This window comes from Hyperolius riggenbachi, chromosome 4 (genome assembly GCF_040937935.1).
Source record: "Hyperolius riggenbachi isolate aHypRig1 chromosome 4, aHypRig1.pri, whole genome shotgun sequence".
Lineage (NCBI taxonomy): Eukaryota > Metazoa > Chordata > Amphibia > Anura > Hyperoliidae > Hyperolius > Hyperolius riggenbachi.
In genome coordinates this window covers 369,755,878-369,776,107 of record NC_090649.1, presented here as the reverse complement: position 1 = coordinate 369,776,107, position 20,230 = coordinate 369,755,878, and the positions used below count along the sequence as shown (strand labels likewise).

At 40.3% G+C, this 20,230-nt stretch overlaps 1 protein-coding gene across 4 annotated transcripts in view; it reads right to left on the bottom strand.

The window, feature by feature from the left end:
- Positions 1 to 237: 237 nt before the first annotated feature.
- Positions 238 to 20,230, bottom strand: part of ESR1 (estrogen receptor 1) — a 290,562-nt gene continuing 270,569 nt past the window's right edge. For all 4 annotated transcript variants that reach the window (XM_068232004.1, XM_068232006.1, XM_068232005.1 and 1 more), the window contains 2 exons: positions 17,690 to 17,873; positions 238 to 11,194 (listed from right to left, as the gene is read on the bottom strand). In XM_068232004.1, the coding sequence (XP_068088105.1) occupies positions 10,966 to 11,194; positions 17,690 to 17,873 (413 nt within the window). In that variant the 3' untranslated portion in view covers positions 238 to 10,965. The remainder of the gene's footprint in view (positions 11,195 to 17,689; positions 17,874 to 20,230) is intronic.

The following is a 20,230-nucleotide window of genomic DNA, read 5'->3' as shown; positions in this document are numbered from 1 at the left end:
AGTTACATTTCAAATACTGGGAAATAGGCATGTGTGACAAAATGTCAAAAAATGTACTATAAGCTATTTATGTTTAGAGAAACCCCAAATAAACCCACATTAATTTCCTTTTCATTTTATTTTAGGCAAAACTTATAACAATCTATCCTTTTTTTGTCTATTCATCCATTCGCGTACTCCCAGTCAGACACACTTTGCCTGCATTAACATCAAAAATGAAGATACACAGCAAAATAATTTCTTATAGTTATGGTAAGTTTAATTGTTACATTTACGTGAGAGCTTATTAAACAAAATAAAGACAAAGGCACAGATAATTGCACATGCAATTTTCAGTCAGTATCGAACCTTTGGCATTTAGAGCAGGTCTGACACCTTGTCAGAAATACATTCAACAGTCCAATGTCATTTCACAGAGACTCTCTAGGTATCTCATACATATAAGGTGCTTTTCCTCACTTACACAGCAAATCTGTTTTCTATAGAGGATTGCATACAAATTACTTATAGTGCATTACATCTCATATTCAAAAACATTGAGGACAAAACATTTTTTTTGTTCCATTCATTGCAAGTTTACTTTAAAGTATTCATTGTGTGGGGCCATTTAGCACTGAAGCGGTATTAACAAAAAATGTATCTTATTCTTTAAGTTTAATGGCAGCATTTTACGTCAGCAGGATTGTATTAATGTGATTATTTAAATGGTCAGCACACTCAAATCTGCATTTCCAGGTATTCATGGCTGCTATTGGGATTGGGTCACTTTATAGAGGCCTATAGTACTAATCCTGTGTCAGCATTCCTGGCACTGCTGTGTCCCAGCTTACAGATTCACTCCATTACAGACTAAAATATATGACTGAGAGAAATATGCAGATTACCATTGCTAAACATGTTTTTTCCTTGGCTGTTATGCTGATTTTCTAATTGTAGCAAATTTTAAGTCAATGGTTCGCAAAGTTCAGTCTAGAGACTAGTGGTGAGCCTCGGGCATATGCCAGTGGTCTCCAGATTTTGACCTGAACCTCTGCTTAAAGGGACTCTGTAACAAAATGTTGAGCCTTATTTCTTCTATCCTATAAGTTCCTATACCTGTTCTAATGTGCTCTGGCATACTGCAGCCTTTTCTAGTTGCACTGTCTCTGTGATATATCTTATCTTCTTTCCTCTGTCGGCTCTGTCGGGCTCAGGCTGGAATGTGTGGAATGTGCAGCACTGCTTGTGATAGGCAGAAGCTTTACACACCCTCTCCAAGCTCTCCTCTTAGCCTATCACACTCTTGTTAGCAGCCATGTCTTTTGTTTGTAAACACTGCCTAAATCTGGCAATTACAAGCCAGGATTGCAGCAGGGAGTGGCAGAAACAGCACAGAGGGGTCCAGGAGAACATAATGAATAGAATGGTATGCTTTTTATTGTAAGAATTTTAGAGTACAGATTCTCTTTAACCTGGAGACTGCTAGCAATTTTTTTTTAAAAAGTTATATGCTAGTGCCAGCTATGTTTAAATTTGTATTTATTAAATGTCTTGACCAAATCTACATGTATCAAAGTCCAAATTAGTCAGTAGGGCTATCATTGAGGTGCAAATAAATATTGAGAATTATGCTCATTAATATGATACAGGACTATGCTAATTTTTAAGAAAATGTAAACTGTAAATAGACTACGGTAGTTTGGCTAAAAAAAACCAAAAGACATCTGTGGCATATGTAAATGAACATTCACAAATGCCTATAGATGTTAGCGGCAGTCTAAGGGGTAAGTCAGTTTTCTGCTAAGGTCATGAAAACTGTAGTCCTGCGGTAGTTCTGTCGATGGGGGAACTGAATATGGAAGAATGGGCTGATGCCCACGAAATGGTTAATTTTGAAGGAATAGAAGGGCACACTTTCTGGTACATGCACATAGAGGAGAGGGGTGCCAATGAAGAGGAATGCTGTTGTACATGGAAAATGAGTTGGCTTTACACTGGAACTGTGCATGGAAGATGATGGGTGGAGGAGGGTGCTATATTTGGAAGATGACTGGTCTAGATCAGCTAAATGTTTAACCACTTGCCGACCGCACGCTTATACCGTGCGTCGGCAAAGTGGCAGCTGCAGGACCAGCGACGCAGTATTGCGTCGCCAGCTGCAGGCTGATTAATCAGGAAGCAGCCGCTCGCGCGAGCGGCTGCTTCCTGTCAATTCACGGCGGGGGGCTCCGTGAATAGCCTGCGGGCCGCCGATGGCGGCTCGCAGGCTAAATGTAAACACAAGCGGAAATAATCCGCTTTGTTTACATTGTACGGCGCTGCTGCGCAGCAGCGCCGTAAGGCAGATCGGTGATCCCCGGCCAATCAGCGGCCGGGGATCGCCGCCATGTGACAGAGGACGTCCTGTCACTGGCTGCACAGGACGGATAGCGTCCTGTGCAGCCCGGATCACTGGGGGGACAGGTAGGAGAGGGAGGGGGAGGGAATGTCGCCGCGGAGGGGGGCTTTGAGGTGCCCCCCCCCGCAACATGCCACCAGCAGGAGCGATCAGACCCCCCCTGCACATCATCCCCATAGGGGGGAAAAAAGGGGGGCGATCTGATCGCTCTGCCTGCCCGCTGATCTGTGCTGGGGGCTGCAGAGCCCACCCAGCACAGATCCCATCAAACAGCGCTGGTCCTTAAGGGGGGGTAAAGGGTGGGTCCTCAAGTGGTTAAATCAAACTCTGATCGCTGGTCAGCTACATATATTGTTTACCTTCTAAGTGCAGAAAAACTATCAGAGCCACTGCGGAGGACAAAATATTACTATGTAGTTGTTTTACAGGCAATTCAGTAACCATGATATAGTGATGGGAAATAAAAGTACAGGCTAAGAAGTCAGTATCTGTGCCTTGGTTTAAAGTAGACCTTGAGCCATAGATTTTTGAGAGCTAGTGTTTTAAGTCAGCAACCTATAACAGATAGGCAGAATAAATACTCTGACATGTGTCTGGCTTGACAGTGATGGTGACTGAAAATATTGAATCTATAAAGAGAGTATGAAGCGTTACAAAATATCTGTTTTTACTTACAATTCTTATAGTGTAGTATGACGGTAGCTGAAATGCCGCTATCCAGAGACTGAATGATCCTTCTTTGCCCCCCAAATCCCAGGGGCAAAATCCGGGGATCGCTTCCTGTTTGAGGCAGAGCTTTAGCTCTGCCTCTGCTGTGTCAATCGGCGCTGATCGCCGCCTCTCCCCGCCCCTCTCAGTCTTCCTTCACAGAGAGGGGCGGGGAGGAGGCGGAGATCCGTGCGGTGATTGACGTGCATGAGGCAGAGCTAGAGAGGATAGCTCTGCCTCCCCGGGCAGCAAAATCCACAACCAAGAAAGTCGTGGATTTCTGCCCGGGGAATTTGGGGGGGAAAGAGGCATCTTTCTGGGATCATTCAGCTGCGGGATAGCGGCGTTTCAGCTACCACCATACTACACTATAAGAATTGTAAGTAAAAACAGATATTTTGTAACATTTCAGACTCTCTTTAACAAGATCAGAATGCCAGCCAAGCAAGTAATATTTTAACCAATTGAGGACCACAGGCTCACCCCCCCCCTAGTGACCAGGCCATTTTTTACAATTATGCACTCTGCAGCTTTAACCGTTAATTGCTTGGCCAACTTAGCAGCAAAATGAATCTTACCACCTTTTCTTCCCACCAACAGAGCTTTCTGTTGGTGGGATCTGATTACTGCTGCAATATTTTTTTTTTAATTAATTTTAATAGTTTTTTTTTTTTTTTTTTTTTTTACAAAATAACCTATCTTTCTTTAATTCCCTCCCTTCCACCACCCCCAAGATCCATCGGTATGTTCACCTCTCAAAGGCATCAGTGTATGAGAGTGATCAGATTGCGTGCCACTCCTGGGGACAGCTGAGTGACAGAGCTGCCCCCTCTACAGCGCTGCACTGGATTGCAGCGCTGTACAAATCAAAATACCTGTAGTTTATTTTTCTAATAGCCTGCAAGCTCAGATCATGGCTGGCAGGCTGTTCACTGATGGCTGCTGACGTCACTGCAGGGAATGCGCGCACATGTGTTCCCTGTTAATCTACGCTTCCAGGACTTGACTTAACTTTCAAATGCATATTAAGTTTATAGCATTCCATTTCCATCCAGATATAGTTGTATAGTACAAGTCTAACTACTCCTTTATATTATTTTTCTGTCGATGATCTAGGGGTAGCATCTACTTACCAACTAAAAATGCTAAGAGGCATGCTTTTTTATGGGTAGAATTTTAAAAGAGCTCATGGGTAGTGGGATCCACTGGAGTCTGCCCAGAAATCTCAGTTTTGGGTGTGCTGTTTAAGCCTTAAAAAGTACCTGAGATGAAAGGAACAAAAGGATTTTTACTTACCTGTGGCTTCCTCCAGCCCCCCCGTGTAGTCTGTCAGCTCCTTCGATTTCTTTTCAGTGCCTTGTGTCAGCCCCAGTAAAGTCTGTGACTCTGCTATGTAGCGCACTATTGGGCATGCGCGGTCCCAGCCGCATGCCTCCCTGACCAGTAACCACGCTCCCATAGCTGGGTAGGTTCTGAGCAGTTAATATGACTTCTAACTGTGTGCAGAACACTCCCGGCCATGGGAGTGTAATAGAGGAGAAGGCGTGTGGCCTGGAACAGTGCATGCGCAGTGGATCGCAGTCTTCAAAGCAGCACAGAGGATTGGACCAGGAGGACATCAAAGGAGTTGACAGACTACAGGGGGCTGGAAGAGGCCCCAGGTAAGTAAAATGTGTGTCGTTCAGTTCACTCAAGGTTTACATTAAAGTATAACTGCTGTCTAAATAAAAAACCTTCAAGGAAGTGCAGAAATAATTCCCTAGCAGCAACCTTTCAAAACTAAAACAGAACAGTTTGGGATTAGATCTGCACTGTAATTTACATCTAAGTGTAGTCTGTGTGTTTATTACAAATGCATGTATTATACATATAAATGATATTCAAGAAACCGCACTTGGAGGTCTGTTACCTAAAGTGTTAAAGAGAATCTGTATTGTTAAAATCGCACAAAAGTAAACATACCAGTGCATTAGGGGAGATCTCCTATTCCCCTCTGTCACAATTTCGCCGCTCCCCGCCGTATTAAAAGTGGTCAAAAACTATTTTAAAAAGTTTGTTTATTAACAAACAAAATGGCCAAAATGGAAGTAGGTTGATGTACAGTATGTCCACACATAGAAAATACATCCATACACAAGCAGACTGTATACAGCCTTCCCTTTGAATCTCAATAGATCATTTGTGTGTTTACCCCCTGCAGCTCTCATCTACTGAAGAGTGACAGGCTGATTATTTCTTCCTGCAGACAGCTCTCCCTGGTGTCTGTAATTCCTCAGCATGTGACAGCCCAGGCAGCCAGCTCCTTTCACAGCCTAACAGAGGAGGATTTATCCAGCTTGTAAAAGATAAGAGGGCAGAGAGGCTGCCTAATCTAAATAACACACACGGGAGTGTGCATAGAGGGGGCCTGGAGGGGGGGCGTGCATAACAGATCAACAACACTGAAGAGTTGGCAGCCTTCCAGACACAGGGCGACAAATCCGACAGGGGAAAGATACGTTGATTTATTACAGAGTCGGTGATAGTAGAAAGTGCTGCAATAAGCCAGAGCACATTAGAATAGGTTTAGGAACTTGTAGGATGGTAGAAAACAGGATGAAATTTTTGTTACAGAGTCTCTTTAAGTCACTTTGAAGACCACATGATTTTCAAAACGTTCTGCAAGTAATAAGTGACTGAGATAAAAAAAATGGATGTCCGCAATAAGGCAATTCGGTTTGTTCAAATAATGTTAGTCTTGTAATATTAGAACAGCACTACTTCCCATGGCCCTTAGCCTTCAGTCAACATATAACATAGTCATTACTACTATCCTGTTTTGTTAAATTCTGAAAATATATGCAGGTTGGAATGGAATAAAAATAGAGACTGGCCTTGATGCATGCCTCATGAAAACTAGTAAGGCTTATTTTAATTATATTTTGTTGTTGTGGTTTTTTTGATAGAGTGTGGAGGGTCCAGAGGGTTTAATATCTGAAGGTTTCATCAGACTAGTAGAATGGTCACTACAGGGACTTTACTCTTTAGGGAGGCTTCCATGCAGTGCCTTTATAAACAAGCCTAAAAGCATCTTACGTTAGATGTTGTGCATAATATAACTAACATTTAATCCTCCATTTTATCATTATGCTCAATTTAAATTGCAATTACATTATGTTGTCATTTATTCTTTAAAAGCTTCTGTTACACACAAAACGTTTACATCACTGCACAAGACATACAAATGATACACATTTTGTTTATATATATATTTTCTTTTAAAATGTTAAAAATATATGGTCATCTTGGTTAAAATACTCATTTTGGTCCATTTTAAATGTATTTAAGTGCAATACTGGGCTTTTAAACCCATTTAGTGCTAAACTTACATTCACTGTAGTGCAATTTTTTTTCAGATAATGTTCAAATAATCAATTCAGTAGAGCAGAGTCAGGCACACATTGAGAGGTGCATATTATGGTATCCTGTCTTCAAGTTGTGTCGGAAGGTCATTGTTATATTTATATGGGCGACTAACGTCTAGTGTTTGGAGTTTTCTGATTCCGTTTTTGAGACAGGATTTATGTAGGTCTTTAAAAAAATTCTGCAATTAGCATCTGGTTTATTATGATCAAAATGTGTTTTGTATTTGTGAGTTTTTAGTAGTGCAAAAGGATATGCTAATCACAGTTTCCCTTTCTGCAGTAATACAGACTTTAATATTCTGCACGGAAATACTAAATGCATCATGGTAGCTACTATGAACTTGGGATTTGAAAGAAATGCAATTGTAGCTAAAGCACAGTTCATATTTATATTGCACCAACATATTCATCAGAGCACCATGAATTTACAAATTTACAGTGTAGGTATAACTTCATACCCAGACCCAAATCTGTTTTGCATAAAATTAAATTATCCTCAGTTTTTTCACTGTAGTCATTTGTGGCATATGGCTGATTCTTGCATGGATTTGAAACTGGCTTTATCAAAACCATTTAAAAGAAATACAATACATTTTGCAAGTGTTTTTGTTGAAAATATAATAAAGTGATATTTTGCCAAATAGCTACGTTTTTGTAAAGTATTTTTCGTAACAATGGTTTAAATCATGTGTGTATATTTCTGAGCTGTTGGAAAAGATGTAATGTGTTTAGGCGTGGTTCACACAGGATGGATCAAAAACTGATCCATGTAAAAACTGATTTATGAAGCGGATCAGTTTTTATTTGGCATCAGTTTTTGCTCCGTTCCGTTAGTGCGTGGTCAATGTGAGGTGTCTGTCGCTCCGAAATTATTGCAGCCTCCCCAAACTTGTGGTCCATTCAGTGGAACATGCCAAATGGATCCGTTCTAATGGAGCAATGTGAACGAATCCTATTAATTAACATAGGATCTGTTCACCTCTGTTAGAATCTGGTCCGTTTAGACCTTTTTTTGTGTGCCAGTGTGGACCAGGCCTAAAACAATACAAATACTGTACAGAAATATTGCATTAGATTAACACCATGTCTTCAAGGCAAATGCCAGAGTCTCAAACCTACCGATTACACTTTACATCAATTCTTGTAAAGTCACACTCTACACTTAAAATCACATACTTCCAATGCAACGAAAATACTACAAAAGTGAGCCCCTTGCCTATGCAGTGCATTCCTAACAGGGCATTTCCAGAATGTCAGAGAAATGGCTGATTTGGGGGCATTATTAAACTTGAATTGACTATTTGATCTGGCGAAGGGTGTGTCTGAAACCAGACCCAAGGCACATTACAAGCCTGCAGAAAAGACCAGTCTCTTAGTCAATGGGCATGCCACAGAGGAGTAAATTTGGAGCTACAGTCTGCATTCAGCTAATAAGAACTACAACACTCCTGGGCATTGGATGTTTTTTCTTTGTCTTAATACACCATCACCCATGTTTAAAAAGGAAAATAATTGGAATAGTTTGAGATTTTAGGTTAAGGAAATTACAGGAGGAATAATGTACCATTTATGCTCAAATTCACATAGGTGTTAAGTAGAGGTTACCTGCTTAAAGTACAGTTTCCTCTTACACAAGAACTTGTCTAATAAGAAAGTAGACTGGATATTGTGATTCAGCTTTTGAATCCTAAAAGCTCAACTCAGAAGTAAATAGATGATCACAAGTTACAGCCATTTACTGTTTACATTTGTCCCAGGACATGGGACAAATTCAATTCAAAGAATGGCGCTGTCATCTCTTTTTCTGCAAACACTGGCATAATAAAAGCCCCTTCTCTATGGTGTTCAGTTACTGCAGATAACAGAGTGATAACCATATTGAAGAGAGACAGACTAAATGTACAGGTTTTTATGAGCTTTTTTTGCAAAGGCTGACATCAGAATCAAGATTACAGCTGCCATGTGGGGGAAAACTAAGCAGCAAACGTTAACTGTAAGAAAGAAATTGTGGAAAGCAGGTCTTTTTTTAATGCAGATAGTGTCATGATTGTAGCTACAGGTTTGCTTTCTAACTTTCCAAAAGATTTAGAAGAAAGGTGTGCTGCAGCTTCATGTGCATAATGATTGACATGCCAGTCCTGCTTCCTGTAAACATGTCATTTGCATGTCATGCTCATACTAAACATTGTGCTACAATCCTTTGCTATACAGTACTTGTGAAAGGAACTGTTTTACCTGTGCTTTTATTGACACACTTTTGCCACAATTCACAGTCAAGCTATTGATCCCGGTTTCATTGGCTTCCGGATGCTTGATTTGTACATAATGAAGAATATGTTGGTGCCATATAAGGCATATTTAGCACCTTTTTGGTGCCATATAAGGCATATTTAGCACCTTTTTCTTTAAGTATTCTGTAAAATGTACAGGCTGGATGGCTGGTTATAATTCTTTCTGAATGCACTTGAGCAAGTATACTGAAGTTCAAACCGCTGTTGTCGTTATTCATATTCTATAAAAAATTCTATAGTTAAGGTAAAGGCATATAACCACACTGAGAAGGCTAAACCTGTCTGACTCACAAGCTGCTATCTAGCTCCACATTAGTTTGTTCCCAGGAACCAGCATACAGCTTGTCACTTGCTCAGTGTGAGATAAGTGCAGCTTCCGTTGGCTGATATCATAGGGAACACAAGAGAGCTGCTTGCATAGACTGTCATGGGTTCCAGCGGATATTTTGCCAAACACAATTTCCTGACTGGACAGTGGTAGTTCAGCTGGGTGCTGAATGTGGTCATTTTTAATCTTACCGGTGTTGCTCAAACAATACAGAGCCTCTGATGCTGATGCACAAATTAGCTGCGTTTGAAAAAAAAATACTGCTAGACTTTTCCCATGGTGTTTTATCCCTACAATGAAAGGTAAATTAAATACAATGCCATACCAAATGTATGTATGTATGTATGTATGTATATCATGACAAGACAAACAATGTTTTAGGGCTTGTCTACATTACTTTGTTTTATATCAGTTGGTGTTTCATTTGCCTTTGAATAACATTTGTTAACAGCAACTCTCTTAATTAAACTAAAGAAGTCAAACGCAGGTTAACAGAACAGATTGCATGACATTCCATTAAAATTCAAACTCCTTGTTCAAAGTACCTTTAAAGTGCCTAAGAAATAGTTATCATATGCAACATAAAATTGTCCATGTGCACAGTCCCTTACATTGTTGTCATTCATGAAACAGGATTACCTTTTACAAGGAGTAGGGATTGTGACGTCAAATACTTTGCTACATTGGTCTACTAGGATGTAAATTTTGGCTATGCAGCACAGCAATCAGTATACTTTCAGTTTCACCACAAATATTTCGGCAAGGCTTAACATTATATCCATTATAACACTTCAGATGTCATAGAACCAGATATGCCTGTTTCTTTGTTATTGTTATTTGTGATTATATTATACTTTATGATTCTCATAAGAGATTTTTTTAAAACTTTTTTTAGAAAAAGTATATTTTACAGATTTTGCTTTATTGGCAACTAGTCATGTCTAATTACTAGACCAACTGTTAACTGAGATGGTTTTCTTAAAGTTAATACCACCTATGTCTGATTTTATAATTAAACTATTATAGTAATTATAACTTAGTGCCTTTAAAACAAATCCTAATCTGTAGGCATATTTATAATTAGAAAGAGCACAACAAATGACAATAAGCTCTCCAATGCATTCTTCGCCAATGGTTAAGGCTAATGATATCTAGCCCTTAGGGACTACAGATTAGCTATAATAACATTGTACCCTTATTCTTTAGGCACTGCGTATATTCAATAATCTTTTCTTAACAAGTTGATTAAACATTATATAAACCATTGAGAAACACTTCAGAAAACAGCTAACAAATAGGTGGCTGATGCTAGGAACTTTATACAGAAGTCGCAAAGTGGCTCTTGCAGTACCTAAGGGAGTACTAGTAAGATACAAAGACAAAACTGCAGATATAGTGGCAATATAAATGGTATATGTAAATGTTTGGTGTCTGATAAAAACTCATACATGTGAACCTACATTATAAACTGATTATGCACCAGCCATTGTCCATGCTGTCTCAGCACTACTCTGGCTTTTTTACTAGAAGCTGTAGATATAGAGTTGTGCTCCTTGGCAGCACAGTGTTATATAGAATAGTGTACAGGAATAAAATCAAAGAAAGCATTGATTGGTGGTGATCAGAGTCCATAAGCCCAATGGCTCCTCTTTCAGTTTGATATTAGCAAGCAGTTGATGAATTCCAGTATTAGAAATCATTGGTGACAGATGCATGCCGGAGTGTGTTTACATATGCAGCATTATTCAGCTAATGTGGTGCACTGACTATAGGAAATAGGTAGTATACTGCTGGGAATTGCATGGCCATGTAAGACCAATTAATAAAAAAAAAAATCAAAGTATAAAGAGAATGGTTTCATAAGGTGCTTTGCAGACTTGTTTCCTCTCTATTTACATAATAAGGCTGCACATGAGGTGAAGCATCAGGGGCTGCGGTATTTGGGCTCCGGCTGTCTTCCTCTTGAGTCACACATTTGTCTTTCGGGGTATGCATGCGATGGGCATCCAGCATTTCCAACAGCAAGTCATACAGTGGCACAACATTTTTGCACTTCATGCTGTAAAGGTGCTCCATCCCTTTATTGCTGCAAAAAAAACGACAACATATAAAAACAATTGTACTGCAAGAAAATGTACATACGGCTTGAGTATCAAGTGTACAGGAGGGCTGCTTGGCTCATGGGAATGTATATTAACCACTTGCCGACCGCACGCTTATACCGTGCGTCGGCAAAGTGGCAGCTGCAGGACCAGCGACGCAGTACTGCGTCGCCAGCTGCAGGCTGATTAATCAGGAAGCAGCCGCTCGCGCGAGCGGCTGCTTCCTGTCAATTCACGGCGGGGGGCTCCATGAATAGCCTGCGGGCCGCCGATGGCGGCTCGCAGGCTAAATGTAAACACAAGCGGAAATAATCCGCTTTGTTTACATTGTACGGCGCTGCTTCGCAGCAGCGCCGTAAGGCAGATCGGCGATCCCCGGCCAATCAGCGGCCGGGGATCGCCGCCATGTGACAGGGGACGTCCTGTCACTGGCTGCACAGGACGGACAGCGTCCTGTGCAGCCCGGATCACCGGGGGGGGAAAGGTAGGAGAGGGAGGGGGAGAATGTCGCCGCGGAGGGGGGCTTTGAGGTGCCCCCCCCCCCGCAACATGCCTGCATGCAGGAGCGATCAGACCCCCCCCCCCTGCATATCATCCCCATAGGGGGGGAAAAAGGGGGCGATCTGATCGCTCTGCGTGCACCCTGATCTGTGCTGGGGGCTGCAGAGCCCACCCAGCACAGATCACAACAAACAGCGCTGGTCCTTAAGGGGGGGTAAAGGGTGGGTCCTCAAGTGGTTAAGTTTTTTGACTGTTAGACAATGGATCACAGGAGTTTTAAAGGCAACTAGGTAGGAGCAGCACATTGAGAAAATCTGTAAAGTTACAAACCACATATACTATTTTTTCATTCTTATCTACAGACAACTGGAGAGTTGTCTGTTTCCACCTGCGTCTCCCTGTTCAGTCCAGGGTCACTTCTCTTGTGGTGATGCTTGTCAAGTGCCCTTGTTGGTGTATCTTGAGCATTTTTACTGGCCATGTGTGCTTCTCTTCTGCACAAGCTCATTGAAAACAAGTATTCATGCATGAACGCTTGTTACCTGTGGGCATTCACAGTTCAGATGCACTCATTCCACTCAAACTTCCTTCACACTATGCAGAAGCCTATCTTTTTCTGACTAGCTGGTCACTTGTCAGACACAATGTGCTCCTGCCTCACCAAGCACACTTTATCAAATTGGCTGCCAAAGTAATGATCATGGATATTTTCTGTCTGCAATCAATGCGGCCACAGATTCAGCATTCTGATTAAACACAATGGGCCCTATACAATTCACTTATTTTCCAAGCACTGGCAAATTCTAAAATTAGGCACCAAGTAGCACACAGCAGGTCCGGTGAGGCAGCACAGAGTGATGGGGAGCGATGATGCCAGGAAAGTGCCCGGGAGTTTCCTGACTCTAGTGGAAGATATCAGGGGCCATATGCAATTCACTTTTTCTCCTGAGTTTTCTCCTAGGAGATAATTTTTCATCTTCAATTTAAATTAACTTGTTAGCACTTTGCAATGGAAAAAGTACCAACAAGTAGATGAAAAAGTACTGTTAAAATTATTTTGAATATTTGTTTGCTTGCTGGCTGTGTAAAAGGTATTTTATTTAAAAGTTGTGAAAACATCACCTAGGAGAAAACACAGGAGAAAAAATGCATTGCATATGGCCCCAGGGGCCATATGCAATTCGAGGAGATAAGAAGCTGAAAACATGCAAGCTTCTTATCTCCTCACATCGCTCAGGATTTACCGGCAAATTCAATTGCCAGTTTCACCTGAGCGATGTCCTTGCGTAAAGGAGCATAACTCAGGCGAATACTAGGTATTCGCTGAGCGATGCTCCTGTGTGGCCAGCGATGTGGAGCGAGGCATTAGTGCTGGGGAGCTGTCCTTCAGCACCACACCACTGCAGCCTCGCTCCCCGGGAGATGCGCGCATCGTTGCAAGGCTGTTACCCGCCGCCCGTCGCCTCCTGCCGCTCATCGCTGCTGGGAAATTCAGAAAAAACATACCTCCATCGTTCCGGCTCGCCGCATGTCCCACGCCGCTCCTCCGCTCATCTCTGTCTCTGTGAGTATTGGAGCCAGGCAAAGCATCTTTGAGTCTCCCGCCGGGGCTCCCCATTCATCCACTAGGTGGCCCAATGAGAATCATCCTGATTCTCATTGGTCCAATTAGAATCAGGATGATTCTCATTGGGCCACCTAGTGGATGAATGGGGAGCCCTGGCGGGAGACTCAAAGATGCTTTGCCGGGCTCCAATACTCACAGAGACAGAGATGAGCGGAGGAGCGGCGTGGGACATGCGGCGAGCCGGAACGATGGAGGTATGTTTTTTGTTACATTTTAAATAGGTAAGGAGTCAAAACTGACTCCTTTACCTATTTAAATCCCTGGCATCTGGGGTTTCCTTAGTAAAGGAGGCTCCCAGATGCCAAAAACAGCCCGCAGACACCGGCGATAGGTCTTTTCGCCTGTTCAGAGCAGGTGAAAAGTTAGCACCTATGTTTGGCAGGAAGCATCGCTTCCCGGGAGGTGCAAAATGCAATTGCATAGGGGGAAAGGAACTTGCTGGGCGATTATATCGCCCAAGCGAGTTCTTTTCCGCCCTGGGGGTGTTAAATGCAATTGCATTAGGCGACCTTGCTGACGCCTATTTTAAGAACTCGCCAGCACTTAGCGCTGGCGAGTTTGGTAATTGCATAGGGCCCCAGGTGTATGCATCCCCAGGGGAGCAAGGCAGAAGTGCCGTGGTGCTGAAGGAAAGCTCCACAGCACAAATACCTTACTCCCCATTGCTCTGCATGGTACAGGACACAGGGGTATCACTCAAGCTACTATATAACTACTATTGGGCTATTATGTTCTTGATGCTCAGACATCACTCAGGTGAAGATGGAACTTGAACTTTCCGGTAAATGAGTGATGTATGGTATAAGAAGCGCACACATATTGAGCTTCTTATCACTATAAATTGCATATGGCCTTTGGAATTATTTGATCTTAATTCTCAATTTATTTGATCTTTATTCTCAACTCAGATTAGCAATGTCAAGACTGTATACTGGTTGGAGGCAAGTGTCTCAAAATGATTATAGCAAAAGGATTGGGTTTACAGTTGCAAAAAATCAGGCATTTTTAGGAGTTTAGCATTTACAGCTTCCATATTTTTCTCATGGCAGTAATACTTTGAACATTTGAAACTTAATTTTGGCCTAATGAAAATATAACTTCATAAATCAGGTGTAAAAATAACAGGCGGAAAAGTTTAGGTTAAAAATCAACTTAAATCTTTCCCTGATTTGGCTCTTTTCACAAGGATAATATTGGAGCTTTATGCACAAGGCCCTTGTACATATCTTTTATGCTAAGTAAATTGTATTGTCTTATCAGATATACCATCTTGTATGTTTTGGAAGACTTTTAGAAGCACAGTGTTTTAGAGTGGACTTTTTCATTTAATGAAACAATTTATAACATTAGGTAGAGCCAAGTACTAATACATAGCTCTTCAGTTTCCTAGCCAAGTACATCGTATTATTACTAACTTCCCAGAACCTCAGCTCTGAGAGATGTAGCTGTGTGAAGCTTAAGCCTTTTCAGTTTTTTACAGCTCTATTAACATGTCCTGAACTAATAAAACACAAATTGATAACAAACATTTCTCTAGCTATCTAGCAATGCCATTGTAATAACTCTAGCAACATAACTAGAGACATATTCTTCCTAAATCAGCTTTCCAAAAATGTGCCATATGTTACTGTTAATAAAGAGCCAACCTATGCTTTCACAATGACTATTTATGTGACTTTTTGTAACAGATAAAACCATGGTGTTATGCATCTCTAGTTCCAAAAATTAGTTTGATATTCATTTATAACCTAGTTTTGGTACTTTTTCAAATGCAAAATGTTAAAAAGTTACATTGTAAAGAAGATGAAAAATTACCCCCTGGTAGAAAAGTGATTTGCATATGGCCCAAGGTTGGTAAAAATATACAAAAACAAAGAGATAATGGTAGCTAGATAAGTCTGAAATTGAAAAACAAATTTTGGAGATATTCAAATATATAAACTCTGTAAATCAATTAGTGAATACAGTGGTAAAAAAAAAAGTGAAAGGAGATTTTTTTAAAGAAATACTTGTCATCTTTTTCACACAAAAGAAGCTAAGGTAGCTTTGGTTTTTCTTCTGGGGACACGGATCAGTGATCGGGAACCATGTTCCCGTTCACTGATCCCAGGGCTAGTGGGGGACAGCACGGGGACGCGCGCGCGGGAACGTCCCGAAGCGCGGCACCGCAGCAGAGCAGCCGCCTGGACGTGAGGATCACGTCTGGGTGGCTGAAATGGTTAAATGTTCCTTAGGGTCCATTCACACTAGAAGTGCTTTTCTGAGTGTTTTGCGATTGATTAGCATTTTTTTTAAAATTGCTCCCATTCACTTTAATTAAAATTGCGGTAAAAATTGCCGCAATCTTTGCATATACGATCGCAAAATCACTGCGATTTTTACGGCGATTTTAATGAACGTGAATGGGAGCATTTTTAAAAAACCGCTAATCAATCGCAAAATGCTCAGAATAGCGCTTCTAGTGTGAATGGGCCCTTAATCACATAACAAAGAAATATAGTGATATAATAGGTGTATTCATGCATCTTGTGCTTTTTTAGTTTAACGCACATTGTATTGGTAATCCTATGACTTCCTTAATGCATATTTTTAGTTCTGATATACCCTTTGACCACAACAGACATCACACAGTACTAGTTGTAGCTACATGTAATTCTTATTGCTGTATTGACACCTACAGTAACCATGTACTCCACCCATATGCCTGGGTAACCTGTTTTCATTTGTTATTTGGTACTATGTAAGATCTTTGTTCATCGGGGCTATCCAGTTATACAAATATATATCATGTTTATGGGAGAGGTAGAGCTTTTTTTTCATGTTCTATGATCACTGTCCATATGTAATAAAAGTATTTTACTAGTATACAAATATTTTGTTGAGTTTGCTTATGTTCTAATTCCCAACCATTTCCAGCAAACATTTTGGACTACTAATATTATAGGATGGTGCCGTGTAAACAGTTCAGCTGCTGTAAAGTAGGATTGGTGTATATATTTTAGTAGAACCAGCTTGTCTCTGGAGACAGTTGCTGTTAAAATGTGAACATGTTCCTATTTCTCAGATGTTAAATCATCAATAATGCCTAATCACTTATTTCTTGGATATCTCTGTATTAGGACTATCCAAATGGCAGCTTGCAGGCCGCAACTGGCCCTCAACAGCTCTTGCTGTGGCTTGTCTGTTTGCTCTGTCACTGCACTTTAACTACATCTACCATGTCCAGCTCTTTGGCCTAGTGCACACCAGAGCGGTTCGGCTGTGTTTTGCGATCCGCTTGCGGCTGCGGATACTCTTGGGTAATGTATTTCAATGGGCTGGTGCACACCAGAGCGGGAGGCGTTTTGCAGAAACTCATACTCCCGGAGTGAGGCATTTTTTGGATTGCGGATGCGTTTCTGCCTCAATGTAAAGTATAGGAAAAATGCAAACCGCTCTGAAAAACGCCTGTTCAGAGCGGTTTTGCCGGCGTTTTTGTTACAGAAGCTGTTCAGTAACAGCTTTACTGTAACAATATATGAAATCTACTACACCAAAACCGCTACACAAAACCGCAAAACGCTAGCTTAAACGCTACAGAAAAAGAAGAAAAAGCGTTTCAAAATCTGCTAGCATTTAGCGGATTTGCTAGCGGTTTTTGGTGTGCACTAGGCCTCTCTCTTCACCACTCGTGATGCATCATGGAAAACCACAACTGAATTATTGCAAATGCCTTTTATTTTAAAGGGAAGGTCCAAGCAAAAAAAAAAAATGAGTTTCACTTACCTGGGGCTTCTACCAGCCCCATGTAGCCATCCTGTGCCCTTGTAGTCACTCACTGCTGCTCCAGTCCCCCGCTGGCAGCTTTCTGACCTCGGAGGTCAGGGCCACATTGCATACATTTTTACGCATTCCAGCTAGTGCAGGAACAAAAATGTATGCGTTGCACCACTAACGCGTAAAAATGTATGTGTTAATGTTCCTGCACTAGCGGGAATGTGTAAAAATGTACGCAATTCCGCCCTGACCTCCGAGGTCAGAAAGCTGCCAGCGGGAGACTGGAGCAGCAGTGAGTGACTACGAGGGCACAGGATGGCTACATGGGGCTGGTAGAAGCCCCAGGTAAGTGAAACTCATTTTTTTTTTGCTTGGACCTTCCCTTTAAGAAGGCAAATTTATATTATAATGTGAACCATTAGCAGAAATTCAAACTGTTCTACGCAAGAACGTTTTTGTTTACTGTATGTATCCTCACTGAGCAACAAACAATTAACACCCTAAAATGGTTCAAACCTTCTGCTGTGGTATTCATAACTAAACATACTTTTTGGTTGTAAATGAGATTTAAACAAAAGAATAATGATATCCTCACCTCATATGCCTGATGTGTGAGAGGATCAAAAGCAACTGAGCCAGTCGTCTTTGCTGCTGCTGAAGAGAGAGTCCAGTTTTAGCCATAAAATGCACCAACGTATCTATGATTTTGTCTAAGATCAAATGAATTTGGTCTGTGTCTTCCAAAGATTCTAGAGAACTAGACAAAAAAGTATATACACCTGAAAATAGAAAAAGAAAAAAAATGAAATTAAAAACAAGTATTTAAGTTGTATTCCTGGGATATACTAATCAATTACACCACCTTAAAATCATAGTGGCTGCATTCTGAAATGTGTATTTTTTTATATTAATTTACAGAATTACTTGTATAGTACTAATTTTATTACTTGTATAGCACATCATTTTTCTACAAAGGTTTAATGGTCTTTAACCTATAGAGCACAACCTTGCAAAGTATTGCTTTACATAGTAACAAAAAATACATCTGTCCATCAAGTTCCCCCAGAAAAAACAAAACAAAAAACATCCTAAACCAGCACATAACCCAGTTGTTCCAGAAGAAGGCAAAAAATTAGATTAGATAATTTTGTTCAATTATTCTGTTAGATCAAATATACAGATTTTTCCAACATGTCTGATCATTATTTTATTGAGAAAAATGGGATAATCATTCATTTTCCTTGATTGAAAAAAAAAAAGATTATTTTAAACTTTCACTGTTTATGGGCACCTTTACAGTCATGGGCCAATTAGCCTTAAAGGGAAAACTTCCTTCCAGACTCCAGATGGCAGTCAGATATATCCTTGGATCAATTCTTCCAGGAATTAGCTAATAATTACAGCTGTGGGTGTCTTTCAATGCAAGGAAAGCGTCCAAGCACTCTTAAAATGCAGATATAAAGTTTGCCATAATTATTTCCTGAGTTACTATATTCCAGATTTTAACGACCCTCTGTGAAGGACACCTTTATAAACTGATGGCAAAAACTTTTTGAATTCCATATGCAAATCATGTTTCCTTGTCCATTGTACAAGCCTAGGGACAAAAAGCTCATCTCCCAAGCTCCAGTATTAACACTGATGTATTTATGCAGGTTAATCAGGTCGCCTGTCAGGGGTATTTTTTCCAAGCTAAATAAGCCCAGTTTGTCCAACCTTTCTTGGTAAGCGGGACTTTCTTTTACCAACTCCAGAAGGTCAATGTCCTTTTAATAGTGTGGTGCCCAAAACTGTATCCCATACTCCAGATGTGATTTATACATAGGGAGCATCGTAGTAGCATTTCAAGATTTTATTTCCCGTTTTCTGATACAATAAAAGTATCAAATCAAAAGCCTTTGCAAAGTCCACATATACTACATAACATCTATTGCATTCACAAAGTCTACATTTTGATTCATCACTTCATAAAAGCTGAGAATATGACAAATTGACAAATGCAATGCAATGTGCAGTAATTAGAACTAAAGGAAGCATGACAAATATCGGGTCTGCTGTTTTCATGTCTTCAGAAAATGAATTTACCCTAGCTGTTACCCTGATCTTTTTTAAGGTCAGGCTTATACCTTAATGAATGAACTTACTGAAGGAACGGAAAGGGAGAAAGACTATGTTGTGCCCTATTAAGCTGATTAGCAAAATTCTACTTCCAAAACGGTGATGTTTCTTAATGACTAAAATTTACTGACGCAGAAAACACTGCTTTGATAATTAAAGCAAAACATGATCATTCTCAATAGAATAATCGTTAAGAAAATTGAATTTGAATACACATTAGCATAATGTAAATATTTATAATGCAGAAAAGCAAATGTCAACCATGCAACTTTATTCTAATTATAGGATTCTTCTGCATTTTACATACTGTAATTTGATTTAATAAACATCACACTTAAACAATGATTGTATCAGGCCTCAATAAATCTAATACATTTTAATTAATGCATTTTTATGGTTTCTTACACTGTTCTATTTTTATTTTATTTTTTTACAGTTCTTGTCCAGAATGTTTAACTAAACAGAAGCATTTGATCTAGTTGATGGAACGTTAGTAAATTAATTCTCATACATTAAAATATGTCAAGAAAAACATGTTGCTGTTTATAAAGCAGTCGCATGTTTTAAATCCCTAATGCATCCATTTGTGCTAAAATTTCAGGAGTTTTTCTGGGCTGTGCCTGCTAGCAATGCAAATTTGCTCCTATACAATGTACATTTGTTCTTTCCTGCTATGGTATCCCATTGCTCAGTATAGAGATTGTTATAGCAAATTCAAAGATGCTTTTTCTGGAGTTCCTTGCACTGCTGAAATAGTAAAGCATATTGAGCCCTAGCAATAAGAATCTTTGAATCTGCTGCCAGGGTTCCCCATTGGTCCTTTGATATAGGGCTCCCAATTGGTCCTTTTATATAACCAATGGTATTACTCCACAGGGAGGGTGGAAGTCTTCTCACATTTGCATCGGTAAAAATCTTCAAATAATTTCTTACAACTCATCATTTATGGACTTCTTTCGTTTTGAAGCTTCTTTCCAAGTGTAAAACATTTTTTTTAGGTTTCAAAGTTTTTATTGAA